We start from the raw sequence: 16,075 nt of genomic DNA, 5'->3' as shown, positions 1-16,075 counted from the left end.
CTATTTTATTATTTATTGTCATTGTTTTTTACGAATGTACGTGATGATGGTTGGGATGGTGAGCAGGCACATTTATTTCAGACATGTACTTTGCGGTTTAGGGGTCAGTGGGTTTTTAAAAAAAGATTCAAGTAATTTATACAAGTTATCTCCAGGAATGTTTCTGCTTTCTGGTTATTTATAATGTAATTTGCAGCAATTCGATAGAAATTAAGGAATTATCTCATTGTATCTTTCACCTCTACTACTCTCATCTCCCCATATTCAGCGTAAACTCACTTTTGTCATGGAAAATCAAGGAATATTTGGGAAAGTCAGGGAATATCAAGGAATATAATGATACTCCTGCCAAGAATGCAAACTGATGTATCAACACTGCTTTAATAATTCAAATGTACATTTCATCCCTTAAAACAAAGCATAGTCTAGTTACAACTCCTCATTATCAGTTGTGACCAATTCAACCAAAAGCTGACATTTTTCTAGTCTTAAGGAGGAAAAAATATTTAGTAATTCACAAGAAAAAGTGAAAAAAGAAAACCAAATATTTAGCTGAAGTGTTGGGACTAGCACTAGGACCCAGCGGAGCCCTGGATGAAGAACCCGCGGCTGCCGAGTCAAACTAAAAACAGTTAGCGGCCACTCTGACTCAGTTATCCGCACAGAGGCTGACAGAGCTCCGCTGTCTTTGAGGCACACGAGCCTCACATGTTAACAACCGCAGCTTTTAAATGAAACAACCAAGGGATTATTACCGGAAACACTGAGTGTGAGCCACTGCAAAGTACCAGACATGGACTCCAAACGCCAAAGTGGTGAGTAAAAGTCACTCTTTATAACACATGTTCATATTTATTCTCGACAGAAAACTACAGTGAACGTGTAACAACTTTGAGAGGGAGCCTCCATTAATGGATACGGTCACAAATTCCCAGGATAAAAAAAAAAAAAAAAATCCATCACTTTACTTGCCACTTAAAACTCATTGTGAGAAAGGAGACACGGTGACCCCTAAAGCAAAAGAGATGCTGTGTTTTTATTTTGGGTACTGGCCGAATAAAAACGAGAGAAAAGGAACATCGGACAGGTCATCCGACTAAACCTCTAAACAAGGTAGATTCCCGGTTAGACCGCTGGAGTAACGTGGGGGGTGATGTCATGCACCTACACGCCGGTTGGTGCGCTGTGATTGGATGGAGGAGGAGGTACCCTCACCCAGGTAGAGTGATGCAATCTGATACCAACAGAGAAGTGCCCTGTTGGAAGCAGCGCTGCTGGAAGTGAAGCGGCTGCAGCAGCAGCAGCAGCAGGAGCTGAATGGACGCTCTGTCTCGTCGCCTTCAGGCAACTTATTGGAAACAGGAAGCTGCATTATGTGACACCAGGTGATGAAGCAGGGGCTTAAACTGGATATTCTGGCAAACGAGGATCACAAGTGATTCTGTAAAGGGTAACAATGAGAGGGAATTAAGAGGAAAGGCGTTCATTCGTGCTTCATTAACGTCACGTTGCCTTCAGGCAATTGGTCTAATAAGCCCATTACTTTAAGCAACAGTATGAATTTCCTCAAAAAAAAGAAAAATGGTGTCACTTGCCTTAAATAGAAGGATAAATTGAGGTAAAAGAAATAGTTCATTCTAAAATTAGAAACAAAGTTCAGTCAAAACAACAAACAACTGACTGTTCAGTGCCTGGGCAGATCACCTCCAAACTAATTTAAGTAAGAGTAATGGTGTCATCTTATATATAGCTATGTAATAATCATCACAGTCATTAAGTTTATGGTGCTGACTGTGATGAAGATAATTATTTTGATTATAATTGTTTAATTGCATACTACTGAATGAATATCTACCCACTACCAATGTGACATCAGTCAGACAGTAAATCAGATCATATAAATGTTTGGCAGTAGGTGTTTTTCAGAGCAAATATTTTGACCTTTCATAGCAGGAAAATCACAGGTGTTAGTAATAACATTAAAGATGGCCATTTTATACAAGTGTCCCAGTGTAACACTTTTGCAGCTGTGCAGTTTAGAGGAAAATATGCTCAAAATAGGAGTAACTGATAATGAAGTTCTGTGCCAAAATTGAAATAAAATTTGTAAAATGGCTTTTGGTATGGCAGAGTTAGCATGGTTTCATACAGCCTTCAGTGGAATTTTGAAAAAGCGAAAAAAAGTTACTCCTCTCTTACACTTTACTCACGTTCATACAATTAACACACTTGATAATACTAAAGACTGTAATGATTGACTGCATGTGTACACCCACACACAGGCATCATATCATGTATTTGTGTTTAACAACTGTCACAAGCCTTGACCTCGACCATGATTCCCTTACATTTCCTCCTCCCTTTTCCTTCTCCTCTACTACCACTGACTCCCACCTACTCCCTTTTTCCATTCTCTGAGAAACAAACTCCAAAACGCTTTCTTGATTTAATTTTTGGTGATATTTCCCACAGTGAAATAATGTTTGTTTTGGTTTCTGTCCTTCAGTTGAACGAAAACTTTCTATGACAGCGATATCTAAAGCAGCAGGTCTGCACATGTCACGCTTTTTAGCTTGTTGTAGGTGGAAACTAGGCTGATTGTGTAGTAATACTCCTCTACCAAACAGGGAAAAACACTGTATCGTGTTTTGTCCAGCTGAAGGTTTTATTATTGTCATCACCACCATATCACTCCCAGGAAATACTATCGCAAAAAAACAACTCTGTAGCATGATAGTGGTTGTATGCAGTCATGTGTGTGAGAGTGAGAGACAGAGAAGACAGCTCACAGGAACAAAGTGTTTGTCTGGTGCAGTAATTTCAGTTAGTGTTTATGTGATTGCTTCATTACACAAAAAAAAAAAAAAACAATCAAATGAAGAATGACCAGTTCCAGTTTCTGTGTGACCGTTCAATTGACTTTCAGGCACATATCCTGCTGTAAAATCATAACTGGTTGTTTTTGTACAGATTAAACAACAAGACATTTTGTGTTAATTAGAGGTGTTGGAAGGCAAGTCTAGGCGAGGCTAACAGTCTTCTGGCTGCCTCATAATTTCAGTACAGACATTAGAGGGGTATAAGTTTTCATTATTTATTTATTTATTTATTTATTTATTATCTCTTGGGAAGAAAGTCAATAAGCATATTTAGCATGTTTAAAGGAGAAGTTTAGAGTGTTAGATAAGAAGATTACCACTCTCATCTCTGTGTGGTAACCACATATGAATGATAATACAATATGAAGCTACTTCTAGAAAGCAGTTAGCTTAGCTTAGCATAACAACTTGAAACAGGAGTAAACAAATAGCATGGCTCTAATTAACACGATTTGCCATCTTTAACTCTTCTGTGTTTGTATGACTTAAACAAAGGAGAGAACATGTTAATAACATTGGTGGAATTCAGTGTTGTTACAAGGATTTTGTTACCTTCGGACTATTTCCCGTGTTTCCAGTGTTGGTGCTAAACTAAGTTAGCCAGCTGCCGGAGTTTCGTATTTATCAGACAGACATGAGAGTGATGTCAATCTTCACATCTGACTCTCGGCAAGGAAGCAAATAAGTGTATTTCCCAAAATGTTAAACTTTTCCTTTATCTGGTAGGAAGTGGATTCTTTTTGCATACCAGCGTGCATCACAATTTTCTTTGTTGAGCGAATTAAACCAAGGCATGTGGCCGTCCCATGCTCACTATAGTGGATAAATGGCTCCTTACCTGTGGCTGCTTACCTGGTGAAACCATAGCACCGCAGCAGTCTGGGTTTGAAATCAAACTCATGCTGAGCCACAGTGACTGAGCTTGTGTCATCCCTCTCTGCTTCCCGTGTCTCTTCACCATTTATTATCAGAGGAAAGTGATAAGATACTGGAAGAATGTGAAAAAGAGAATTTTTTTCCTGCAGCTGGTTCTTTTTAAAGCTCTTGCCAGCTTGCTCGGTTTGGAGGGGACTTTTTAAAGTGTCTGACTGAATGCTAACCCCGGGCGAGCAATGACACCATCTACTGTTGTCTCAAAAATATGAATTAGGGGATGCTGAATCTCTGAAGCAGACTTTTGTCTTAGAGGGAGCTGCTGGGGCCGCCAAGACTTGAACTCTGACCTCTGTCTGAAGAGGATGGGTGTCTGGAAAAGGGATGGAGGGAGGCAGACAAGGGAAAGGAGTTAAAAGGAAAAGATCAGAGAGGGAGGAGGGTGGTGGAGAAAGAAAGGAGTGGAGGGGAGAATGTGGGATCTGGAGGGACCTCAGCCTCTGGGAGTGTGGGGGAGGCAGAAAAGGGATGCCTGCTGTAGTGCAAAATAGCAGTTTCATACACTTTAGAGGCTTGAAATTGAAAAAGGTATGAAAAGCTTGTGTTTGTGTCACATAAGTACAGTTTGAATGTTCCTGTTACAGATAATCATGTGCCTCAGGCATCATAATTCATGGAAACAACAACATTTTAAATTTATATACAGTATTTCTTCTCAGTCCTGAAATGTTCATAACTAGTTTGGATGGGAGAGGCAACCTAAGAAGGAGGTTGGCCTTGGATTGGTGTGATTGATGGGTAAGATGTGTAATGGATAGGAGTGAAAGCCTCAGATTAGGAGGAGTAAAGTATCCTTTCTCTGTCGCCCTGCTGCCCATAACCATTATGTGGTGAGATAAACAGCAGCAGCAGTGAGTAGTTGGTTGTTTTGTTCTGAGCTGCAACCAAACACACTAAATCAGTTCAAATGAGAGTCGCATGGCTCAGGTCTCATGACTGACCTTCTTCAGGAAGTCTGTCTGCGGAAACACGCAAAAATGTATGTAAAAGCACACACACACTACATATTTACTAAAGTACTCTTGTGACTGTATGTTTGCTCTGTATTGGATAAGTACAAATTAATAGTTTTTGTGTGTGAGCGAATATCTGTGTCCATCAGTGGAAAAAAATGGATTCGAGGAGGAAATTTGTGCCGTGTGTGTGTGTGTCTGCGCGCGTGTGTGTGGAATGGGGGGTTACAAAGATCCCTCTGTGGGTGAGACCGACCACAAGCCTCCAGAACAGCTGATTCTCAGCCTCTGAACCCTCCAGTCCCCCGAGAGAATGAGAGCGCGAGCTAGAGAGACGGCAAATGCACCGATGCCCTTGACTGTTAACTGAAGTTAAACTTCAATAAACAGAAAATAGACCAAAAGCCCAATGGCTTTATTTACACTGATTGATTACACTGAATCTTTATTGTTTGTGTTTTGTGCAAAAAAATGAGAAGTGAGCTAATTTGAGCATCTGAGAAACTTTTTAATAGATGGCAAACAAAATGAAGCTGGTGACAAAAGATATAGAGGAAAAAAATGTGAATAGGAGGCGGAATTGGAGTTTAGGATGACAGAGGATGTTGGGACAGAAGGAGAAACAGCAGGATGGAGAAGAATGGAAAAAGAGAGAGGGAAAAGTGGGAGGATGAGCGAGAGCAAGAGGTGGATGAAGGAGAGAGTCGAGATCAGGAAGGAGTGGAGAGAAGCTTCTGTCGACAGCTAAGACAGGAAACCACAGCTGCTGGCTGAGAAGTGGTGTACACACACACACACAGACATACACGCACAGCTGCTGGAGATATATCCTTTAACCCTGAACACCCATGGATCGAGACGATGCAGCTGTGTTGCACCACTCCCCTTCTCAGACTGTGTGTGTGTTAGTTCCTGTTTTGTTTTTTTGTTGGAGTTTCTGACATTGTTTTGTTTGCTCTGGTCTTGCGGACCATTGTGGTCGTCTAATTTTGGCCTTCGTGGAGACAATAGAGTATTGTCAGACCGGGAGGGCGGCGGAAGAAGCTTATGGGAGAGTGAGGGCTTTTCTCTCACTGTCTCTGTCTTTACTCTCTGTGTGAGAAACACGGACTGTTTTGATGTTTTTGATATATATTTTTTTTCTTTCTTAATCCTTGCACTACCTCTCTCTCATAAATTGCAGGTTATGCATTTCATAATTCAGCAGGTATAATGTCATATTTAATTACCATTTACACTATTACTGTACACCACTAGAGAGCAGCTCTCACACAACCATTTGTGTGCAGTTCTTTAATGAATGAGTAAATAATTAAACCAACCCAGAACTAAAGGCAGTTTGGTAACCATATCCTTATATCTCTGTTAGAACTACAGATTTCCTTCTTTACTTTGGCTGCATTTCCTTCAGGAAAGGAAGCGTCCTGCCCCCTCCTCCTCACCTTCTTTTCTCTCTGACTCTCTTTCCTCCCCTCCTCTCTTTGTCGGCTCTGAGCAGGCAGGATGTATGAGAGTGTGTCAGAGCATTTGGAACAATGTCAAGGTCAACAAAACACACACAGAAACACACACATTGACACACACACGTAGACTCACAGGATGTCAGTGTTGAACATGAAAACAATTATTTTTCAAAGAAAGCTTGAAATGTACAAACTGAGAGTATGATTTGATCTGTGGTGGTGCAGGGACAAGCATGGAAAACTCACAATACACAAAAAGGCTGACTCTGAGGCGGACGCAATGAATAGGCTGATATGTTAGGATGCTAAATATCTCTTCCCTCTCAGCTGTTGCAACAGGCGGTGAGCTGAGTTCCAAACTAACTTCATGCCCCTCTTGAACTGCCAGTTTTGCTTGCACTTGCCTGCCTGCCCTGGCATACGTGTGTTACACTGATATTTGTTTTAGCCATGTTGAGTGTCTTGACTCTTTGCTTTCCCATAATGACCTGATGGTGCTCAACGCCAAAGAGTATTTTATTGTAGTTCTTCAAACCCAGTTAATATGTTCTCTGTTTTTTGTGGTTTCCAGTGGTGATGGAGCGACTTGTAAATGAGTTGGGTTCTCTGCTGAAGATGCTGGACCATGAGACGGTCAGTCCTGCCACTGCTGACAAGATGGCCTCCATACGGAACATCCTGGACTCATTGCAGCTGTCAGGTACAACAGTATCAACTCCTGTGTGATGTGTTTTTTTTTGTTTTTTTTTTACAGTTGGCAAAGCTTCCACTAATGCTTGGATAGCAAAAAGAACAACATTCACATATTTGTTTCAGTTCAGTCAGCTGAACTGGACCTAAAGCATGGAATTACTTTTGATAAACCCATTCCTATTGTTATTTCACTGAGGCTAAATTGGGGTCTTCTCACATTAGTAAGTTACAGGTAGCCCTTAATTTCAATTTTCATTTTCTGCTGCAGGTGTTAAATACCTTATTACAAACAGGGAAATAATTATTCATCCAACGAAATTTGACTTAGCATGCTTGTGGTTTTCAGCTGCATCCTGCCTCACAGCAGTTCAGTTTGACACTTGCAGCAGTTCAGCCAAAGGATTTCAGAGTTGAGTAATTTGTTCAAAGTCACTAAAGCAGTGTTTATTTATATACAAATAAATTGTTTTATTTGGCCCATGTCTTTTTGCAATGGAGCAACCTTCCTGTTATTAGCTAACCAGACTGTAACTGCAGTACACTGCATGAGATACCGTGCGCTACTTATACACAGAGACATGCAACAATGCAATGTCCATAACTCCAAATCTTACTGAAGTCTTTAGAGTAGATCCTGGTTTATCTGGGAGAAAACAGGATGTCGGCGAGGATAAAAGGATTGATGTAAGAGGATAATGAAATGTAAAGTTTAAAGAGGATAATGAGAGGAGGTCAAAGAAAGGAGAAAAGCAAAACATTGTGGCGGTTCACAACAAATGTTAGAATGGACCCAGGCTGCCCTGACTGTACTCTCTCTTAAGGCTTTTACAAAATAAACTAGTATATTAGATAAATTCAGTTTATACAGCCAAAAACTTTAGGGATTGATTTCTCTCAACACTTCCAGAAAGTCTGGGAGGTTGTGCAAACTTTCACATGTGTTTTATGACTTCCTTTATCTTTATTTTACTGGTACAAATATTTACAGTCAGCACTCCCTCATTGTCTGGTGTAGGTCTCCAAACAATTTTTTGGCCTAAAAATGCAGATAGTTTAATACTGGTACTCAGTGAGTGCTCCCCTGGTGTCTGTTTGCTGCGTCTCTGTACACTCTGGTAATCCTGACTCTCCTGGCCTCAGCATAGACCACAATCCTAGCTCTAACTCTGATCCTATTTCTAACCCCTAATTAATCTTTTCCACAGTCAATGGATCTGACGTCTACATGAACAGCTGTCTCTATGGCAACGGCACGAGCTTTGTAGAGTCTCTGTTTGAGGATTTTGGTGAGTAGACCCTCAAAGTGTCTTCAGGCCAGTTCGGTGTCATAAAGCCTTATGGAGAAATGATCATGATTGTATATTTACAATCATCACACCACAAGATCTAAATAATGAGCTAAAAAACATTTGTTATAAGAGATATTTAACTGTTTAACTATAGCCATGCTGTAGGCGTGGCTGTAGGGAATGTCGGCAGTTTCAGTCAGTTAGCTCAGATAATTTGGAATACACCTTCCAGTCCTACGTTGTCTCAGGAGACAACCATGGCATTTCAGTGTGATGCGTGCTTGTCTTTACTGATTGAAAAATGAGCAAGCTACTGGTGGAATAAAAAGCTCAAATAGTATACATACAATATATAAATACAATATGTTATTGTCAATACATCTTTTATTTAAAGGACATTCACACTTCTAATAATGTTAATCCTTTCTTGTTCCACCAGACTGTGATTTACACATGCTCAGTGTATCTCCGGTGGAGCAGAAAGAACACAAAGAGGAAGAGGAGAAGACTCATCCTAATAAATCGGTGAGTCACCCACAGTATCTAACTGACTGTCCACCTGCCCTTATTGTCCTTGTAACTAAAACTGTGGTTTAACCTTCACCTTGGCTCTTCAGACACCCACCGACACACCCCCTCCGCTGCCAACCACCCCCCTTCCTGATGACTACTATGAAGAGGCTGTTCCTCTGGATCCTGGATCCACCCCTCAGTACTTTACCACCAATATGAACAGTCAGTTCTGTACACGCACAAACACACTCAAAAACACAGATTTGCACACTATTTAATGTTTATAAGCAACTCAGTTATTAGGAGTTTCTTCATATCTTATCTCAACTCTTCTCGCCTGTAGCTTCCAGAAACTCAGTGGAAGATGCTTACTATGAAGATGCAGACAATAATTACCCCACCACCAGGATTAACGGTCCTCCCAAAAACTCTTGTGAGTCGATCCTCTCTTGCACTCATACAACTGTAAACACAGGCATGTTCTGTTTGTGAAGTACGTGGAATAAATGATTGAACAGAATCAGAAAGTGTCTTCGGAGGTTTTATGAATTAATCATGCCTTTTATTTCTGGTGTTCAGACAATGACTCAGATGCTCTGAGCAGTTCCTATGAGTCTTATGAAGAAGAGGACGAGGAGGCAAAGGGGCGTGACCAACCTCAGAGATGGACGGCTGAGGAGAGCTCAGATGGACCAGTTAGAGACTGTCGCATCTGTGCCTTCCTGCTGCGAAAGAAACGTTTTGGCCAGTGGGCTAAACAGCTAGTCGTTGTGCGAGACAATAAACTGCAGGTAAATCAATACTGCTCTAACTTATCTTTCATATTACGTGAAATTTAACGTTGGTTTAAAGTTTGTCGGACTAAACAGGAGAAAAGTAAATGAGAGAGAGGATACCCTCACCGCTGAACGCAGTTAGGCCCCTGACACCTTCTAGAAGAGTCAGCAGCACATTTTGGTCAGTCAGACATCTGAACACCAGGCTAATTATTCATCAGGGCATAGCATTACATGCAGTAACTTTCCATCTCATCACAAATCTCAACAAGAGTTGACCTTTTGTAGTTGTTTTGGTTTAGCAGGGATAGCAACCTGAAAAACCATATCAGTGCAACGGCATCAAACGATACATCAAAGTACATACTCTGCGTTATGTAATTTTACAGAAACAAATTTTTTTTTTTTCCTCTCCCTTTCTATACCTCATTCTCACTCTCTCTCTTTTACAGTGTTATAAGAGCATCAAAGAGAGCACTCCACACACAGAGCTCCCACTGAATTTGTGCAACGTCATCTATGTCCCTAAAGAGGGCAGGAAAAAGAGACACGAGTTGCGCTTCTCGTTGCCTGGAGGCGAAGCGCTAGTCCTGGCTGTTCAGAGTAAAGAGCAAGCCCAGCGATGGCTCAAGGTACCTTTATTCATTATATCAGAGGTGCCAGTGCTGAGACAGACAACAGTGGGGGAAGACACAGGGGAATATGGCTCAGGGAGGAAACACAAGGTTGTATTTGGAAGTGAAGGTTTTCCTTTTCTGGGTCCAGGTGGTGCAAGATGTTGGGAGCCAGTGTAGCAACACTGAAGGACCAGATGGATCCACTTCTCCCATTATACAGAGGAAGCTGGAGCTTGACAAGGTGTGTGTGTTTCTGCATTTGTCTTTGAGTGTTTGTCTGTTGATCTATTGTGTTATATAAGTTCTTTTATTTTCCGTCTAAACGAAGGCTCTATGTGCCAGATAAACAACAACAATTGAGTACCATACTGTAATATCTATTTCTTCATCTACTGAGGTGCATTTCATTCTGAATCTATATTCTAGTTTTTACATTTTAAAGTTGCTGACATCATTTCTTTCAGCCCACACATGACACAACTGTTCCTTTGGCTTCTAGTTTACAAGCAGTGAGTGAGGTGACATTATTGCGGTTGCTGTGCTGGCGTGCTTTCAAAGAGCTTCATACCCTCAACAGACTTTTGGCACACAGCTGCAAAGCCAAAGAGCTGGAGGCATGGTGACATGGCAGTTACACCCCATGTTGGCAGAATAGTTTTAGAAATACATAGTCAGTAGAACATATTCCACGAAGCAGCTTCTGTGTCATTTTTGTTGACAACATTTTGCTTCATTAAAGGACAATGCTTTGTTAAAACAGAATATATATATATATATATATATATATATATATATATATATATATATATATATATATATATATATATATATATATATATATATATGTATGTATGTATGTATGTCTTACTGTTTCGTCTCTGGAGTTCCTCTCCTCTCCTCTGTTCATATTTCACGGGAATGAGGAGTAATAACGGTTTCTGCTTTTCCTTTGCCAGGTGCTGCAGTCTGATCGGCAGGCTTCAGACTCAGACAGCGGGCCAACAGCAGAGAGTCAGTCCACCACACATGTACCAGGACGGGACACCACTGACTCATTCAGTAGGTTTAACTGTATGAGCGATGCAGAGTGCAACATTATGTTGGTGACTAAATGAGTGGTCATATTTTGGTTGTATTATAATATTGTATTTGGGTCTTTGTATGATTGTCTGCAATTGAAACTTAGAAGGTGTATTTTATAATTGTATATTTTACAGTACTTTATTTGTGATGCATATTTTAAGATTCAACCATGATTTTTCTAGAGTTAGCACAGAGACACGCTGTATGACTCAGTCATGGTTAGAGCATCTTTATGTTCTCTAATGTGAAGTTTTTCCCAGTGAAACACATATATGTGGGTGGCGTTTGGGGAGGGATTTAAATTAAATCCTTCAGATTTGATTGGGCCACTCAAAGGATGGTTGCTAAAATGTCCTCACTTTCCAAAAATGTCCTCACTCTCAGGTCAAGTCCCCACAAGTACAAAAGAACACCCGTGCGAACACACACACGCTGGTCTTTCTACAGATGTGAGGACACTCAGTAATGTAATGCATTCCCAAGCCCCTAAACTTAACCATCAAAACTAAATCTGTAACCCTAACCGTAACCTAAATTTAATTATACCCTTAACCCTAAAACCAAGTCTTAACCCTCAAACAGCCCTTTGACGGCATAAATATCCTCACAATGCAGAAATATCCTCACTACAATCCTTTTGAACTAAAATTAGTCGACACAAACATAGAAAGACATGCATATACGCGTATGCACCCTTTCAGGAGTGTGATCAAAAGCACGAACACTATTTTTGTTTATCTACCCACAAAATCAGGAAGGATAAAGCAGGGGATCCATGATGCGGGGTCAGAATATAGGTCAAACACAGTCATATTGTTTCAGTAATGCTACGACCTGTTTACTGACCAAGGGACTCTGAACCTAAAGAGACATGAGAGAGAGGGAGAGACAGGAAATGAGGCGCAGAGCAGATATGACATCCTTCCTGTCCTCTTCCTGCGATTGTCTCCCACTGACATCATAGGAAGTATACTGGGCAGAGCGCTGCAGCACCTGGTATATTCAACACAAGTACGCAAACACACTCTAGGTTTTGGCTGAATAAATAAAAGACATCTGTGGAATTAAATTCAGTATATTATTATTGAAATCTGAAAGCACAAAGAGTCCTGACTTGGTGGAATTTGTCTCTCAGAAATGCGCTTTTTTTTAACAGGAATGTTCAGCAGTTGAAACCTTTCATTTTCTTCCAGTTTTTATTACGTTTTTGTTTCAATATAATTGATCAAATGTGTGAATGTTTAATCAGAAAGTATTATTGATACTGCTGATGTAACACTAATACAGAAACATACTTGAGTGATGAAGCAACAGTCTCTATTGCTGCTATGAGCTGCTGTGTATTAAGTGTCAGTTCCATCACCGTCTGACCAAGGTCTGTTTGATTTCAGACCGGGGGAAGCGTGGAGCTTTCTCAGAGCTGACGGGGTCGATGAGCCGAGCAGCAGGGAAGAAAATCAATCGGATCATCACTTTCTCCAAACGGAAACCCCCTTTACCTGGAGAGCCTCCCTCGTCTTCTGGTCACCATGACAACCCGCGCTGTGGTGAGGACACAAGCCAATCAAGTGGACATTTGGTTGATTGGCTGGCAGAATAGTTGGTGGATTTCGCATTTAAGTGACTGATTGGTTACTAGAAGTTTTTACTGTTACACATTAATGTTAGAAAGTTTATGTTGAAAAAATATAGACTAAAACATATAACCATATATCCAACTTTTGTTATAAAATTATTTCACAATTCATTACAATACAATTTGTATTTTGCTGAATTGTATTTGACCTTTATTTTTTACCCATTGTGCTTACAGTAACATTGCCTTTAAGAGTAAAAAAATATATTATTATTGTAGATATAGATACAAAAAAAAGAAAAAAAAAATTTTTTTCTTTTCATCACTTTCACATTTCTTATCTCCATTCACAGGCTACCTCAGTGTGTGTCTGAGCGGTTCTTGGAAGGAGCGTTGGTGTGTGGTGCGAGGAGGGAGCCTGTACCTGCAGAAGGACCCTGGTGACCAGCGGCCCCCAGTCATTGTGGTGCCTCTCAAAGGAGCAGAGGTGGTGCCAGGTGGCCTCGGCCCCAAACATCCCTTCTCCTTCCGCATCCTGCAGGGAGGCAATGAACTGGCAGCTCTAGAGGTACTGCATTGTAGCATCAAAAGATCTTGGACAGTTTAAACTGGTAGTTTAATGCAGGCTGGTTGGTTTGTTTTTTCATAAAGACAGAAGAAAGTTAACGTGCACAGGGATAACACACCTTCATTTTTGTGGAAACCAAGAAGCTAAACTGTGGGCGGGTTTATATGTGTGTTTATATGTGTGTCCATCAGGCCAGCTGCTCGGAGGATGTTGGCCGCTGGCTCGGTGTGTTGTTTGCAGAGACCGGGAACGCCACTCTCCCTGAAGAGCTGCACTACGACTACATCGACGTGGACACACTGACAGACATACGGCACGCTGCCAGACACTCCTTCCTGTGAGTCACTTCCTACAGTATATGTTTGTGTGTTTCTGCATGTGTTTATCTGGAGCTTTCTCTCTCTTATTATAGCTTTTGTCCTGAAATGCATCTGTCTCTGCTTCTTTGTCCTCTCAGTTGGGCCACTACCACTGCTACTTCCTCCAGCAGTGCCTCAACAGACTCCAGAACTTATGATGAGGTCTATGAAAGTGTTGCGGTGAGGAAAAAAATCATGTGACTCAGTGATTACATACATCATAGCATGCACTGCCAAACATGGAGATGCTTCAAGCTTTCCAAAGATTCTATAGTCTTTCTTCTTCCTGCCATGTTCAGTTGCAGATTTATCTAAATTGATTTAAATTAAGTTTGTAACATTCTTACTTTTTAAACACTCGACTACCCCAATTTTAATTTAAGGTTTTAGATATCAGAGGTTGAGGAGACTAAAAATTCAGAATCAGAATGTTTTCTGTGCTGTACAGTTTCTGTTTAAAGAAGAGAATTTTGTAAGTGTAAAAAATGTACTTTATTTTCCTGTATCCTGTAGGACGAGAGTACAGCAGGCCAGGTGAGACGCCACGCCTCCTTCTCCAGCAGGGATTCTGAAAAAACTGAACAGCAGGCCGCCGTCAAGAGACATGCCTCCAGTGAGTCTCATCTCATGATTCATTAGACTGGCTACATGAAAATTACATGGTGGAAACGCTAGCTGAATGATTGGCATTCTCGCTCATCATAAAGCTGCACCAGCGTTGCTCTGTCTATTTATATTCTGGTGTTGTTTCCTGTTAGATGTAAATCAGTACGGGCGGTATGGGAAGACGCGGGCAGAGGAGGATGCCAGGCGGTACCTGACACAGAAAGAGGAGCTGGAGAAGCAAAAGGAAGAGCTCAGAAATGCACTGATTTCCTTCCGCAGGGAGAAGAAGGAGGTGAAGGAGGAGATGAAGAGTGGCACAGGTCAGGGACAAATCACACACGCACAGAACACTGTTTGGACTTCAGCTTCATAGCAGTACTAACCATGAGGGTGTGTGTGTGTGTGTGTGCAGGTCATGGTGTGGAACAGCGGTTAGCCGAGCTGGAGACACTGTGTAAACAGAAGGAGGAGGAGAGGGTGGAGCTGGAGCTCCGACTGACAGAAGTCAAAGAAAACCTGAAGAAGTCATTGGCTAGAGGAGCACTGGGTCCACCCACTGACACCAAGATCAGTGTCAAGGTAGGCGTCTAAGGCAGAGACTGAAAGTCTTGTACATTTCCTGCAGTGTCAGAGATGTTCCCCATCACTGGGTTTCTTTGGAAAATCTCACTGCTTTTTTTTTTTTTTTTTGCTTTATTTGTGTTTGTGTGTGTGTGTGGTGGTCCATGTGTTTGTGTTTGTGTGTGCAGCCACAGGGCAGCAAAGTTGAAAAGGTTTACAATGAGACTGTGCCAGTAAACTCAGCATCTGAGCTTCGTAAACGCCCTCCGTCTCTGTACGCCTCCTCCAAGGGGAACGTCATGCAGAAGGCAAAGGTAAAGTGTGTGTGAGAGAGAGAGAGAGAGACAAGCACAGAGAAAAATATTTTCCTCACTTTATGTTGTCTCATGGTTTCCAGGAGTGGGAGTCAAAGAAGGGGACCTAGACTGAACACGAACGGATCGACAGATGGATTCATGGGGAGAAAAAAACTGAGCTGTGACAGGAGGATGTGTGAAGTTAGAAGATGATAAAGAGCAAGAAGAAGTGGCACTGAGAAGAGGAAGAAGAGAAGGAGGGGGAGGACAGACTGACACATTCTTCCCTACTCATATCTAAAAAAAAAAAAAGAGGAATCTTTGCAAGTACAGGGCAGCATGGTGCTGTCTCAACCACTGTAAATATGACAGACTTGACTGATCTAATGTACCAGTGCAGTATTAATGTGGATCACTATGAACATGAAATTTATATGTTTGTGTGTGAGTTTGCATGTGTGTTTACATTTGCACAGGGCTGCAGGACATGAAAATGTGATTATTTCATAGAAGTTCATAGCAAAGGTAGAGTGTGGTTCATCAACACTGTGAGTTCAGAGTTACAGACGACTTCCTATCCACACCCACTGATTTTATTCCCTCTTACATGACATTTGTCACTGTACAATGAAAACTAACGAAGTTATTCTTACCTTAAATTATCGTTATTAGTGAGACAAGTATCTCACATCTTGTGATGTGTATTTAAACCATTAGGAAGATATATTGAGTATGACACTGTTCCTGAAACCAATGAGTAAATGTTTATTATCGCAATGTGAAACTATTGGTTTTTAACCATTATATGTGTATTTTTTCATATTTGCCTTTTGCACTTTATCTTTTTGTATTTAAATTAGCCTTTGCACCCCTCTTAGCAGAGTCATTTGAGGATAAATGCCTGTGTCTG

General features: G+C 41.1%; 1 protein-coding gene across 1 annotated transcript; it reads left to right on the top strand.

Moving 5' to 3' along the window:
- The first annotated feature begins 681 nt into the window (after positions 1-681).
- LOC121191265 (actin filament-associated protein 1-like 1) lies at positions 682-15,532 on the top strand. Its single transcript, XM_041052442.1, has 19 exons — positions 682-815; positions 6,800-6,928; positions 8,127-8,207; positions 8,650-8,735; positions 8,828-8,945; positions 9,067-9,156; positions 9,303-9,514; positions 9,952-10,131; positions 10,265-10,357; positions 11,073-11,175; positions 12,591-12,746; positions 13,129-13,343; positions 13,535-13,680; positions 13,801-13,882; positions 14,216-14,315; positions 14,461-14,628; positions 14,721-14,887; positions 15,058-15,183; positions 15,267-15,532. The coding sequence occupies exons 1-19, from the start codon at positions 794-796 to the stop codon at positions 15,291-15,293; spliced, it is 2,301 nt and encodes a 766-aa protein (XP_040908376.1). The 5' UTR covers positions 682-793; the 3' UTR covers positions 15,294-15,532.
- Positions 15,533-16,075: the final 543 nt, after the last annotated feature.

The sequence above is a fragment of the Toxotes jaculatrix genome, chromosome 12 (genome assembly GCF_017976425.1).
Source record: "Toxotes jaculatrix isolate fToxJac2 chromosome 12, fToxJac2.pri, whole genome shotgun sequence".
NCBI classification, from domain to species: domain Eukaryota; kingdom Metazoa; phylum Chordata; class Actinopteri; family Toxotidae; genus Toxotes; species Toxotes jaculatrix.
The sequence above is the reverse complement of the archived record's forward strand: the minus strand, read 5'-3'. Positions and strand labels throughout refer to the sequence as shown.

What these genes read in the sequence shown, in the direction of transcription:
- LOC121191265 (XM_041052442.1), top strand. Translation starts at nt 794, where the DNA reads ATGGACTCCAAACGCCAAAGTG. An exon ending in GGACTCATTGCAGCTGTCAG is followed by an intron (nt 6,929 to 8,126) that starts GTACAACAGTAT and finishes TCTTTTCCACAG; the next exon opens with TCAATGGATCTGACGTCTAC. An exon ending in GGAGATGAAGAGTGGCACAG is followed by an intron (nt 14,629 to 14,720) that starts GTCAGGGACAAA and finishes GTGTGTGTGCAG; the next exon opens with GTCATGGTGTGGAACAGCGG.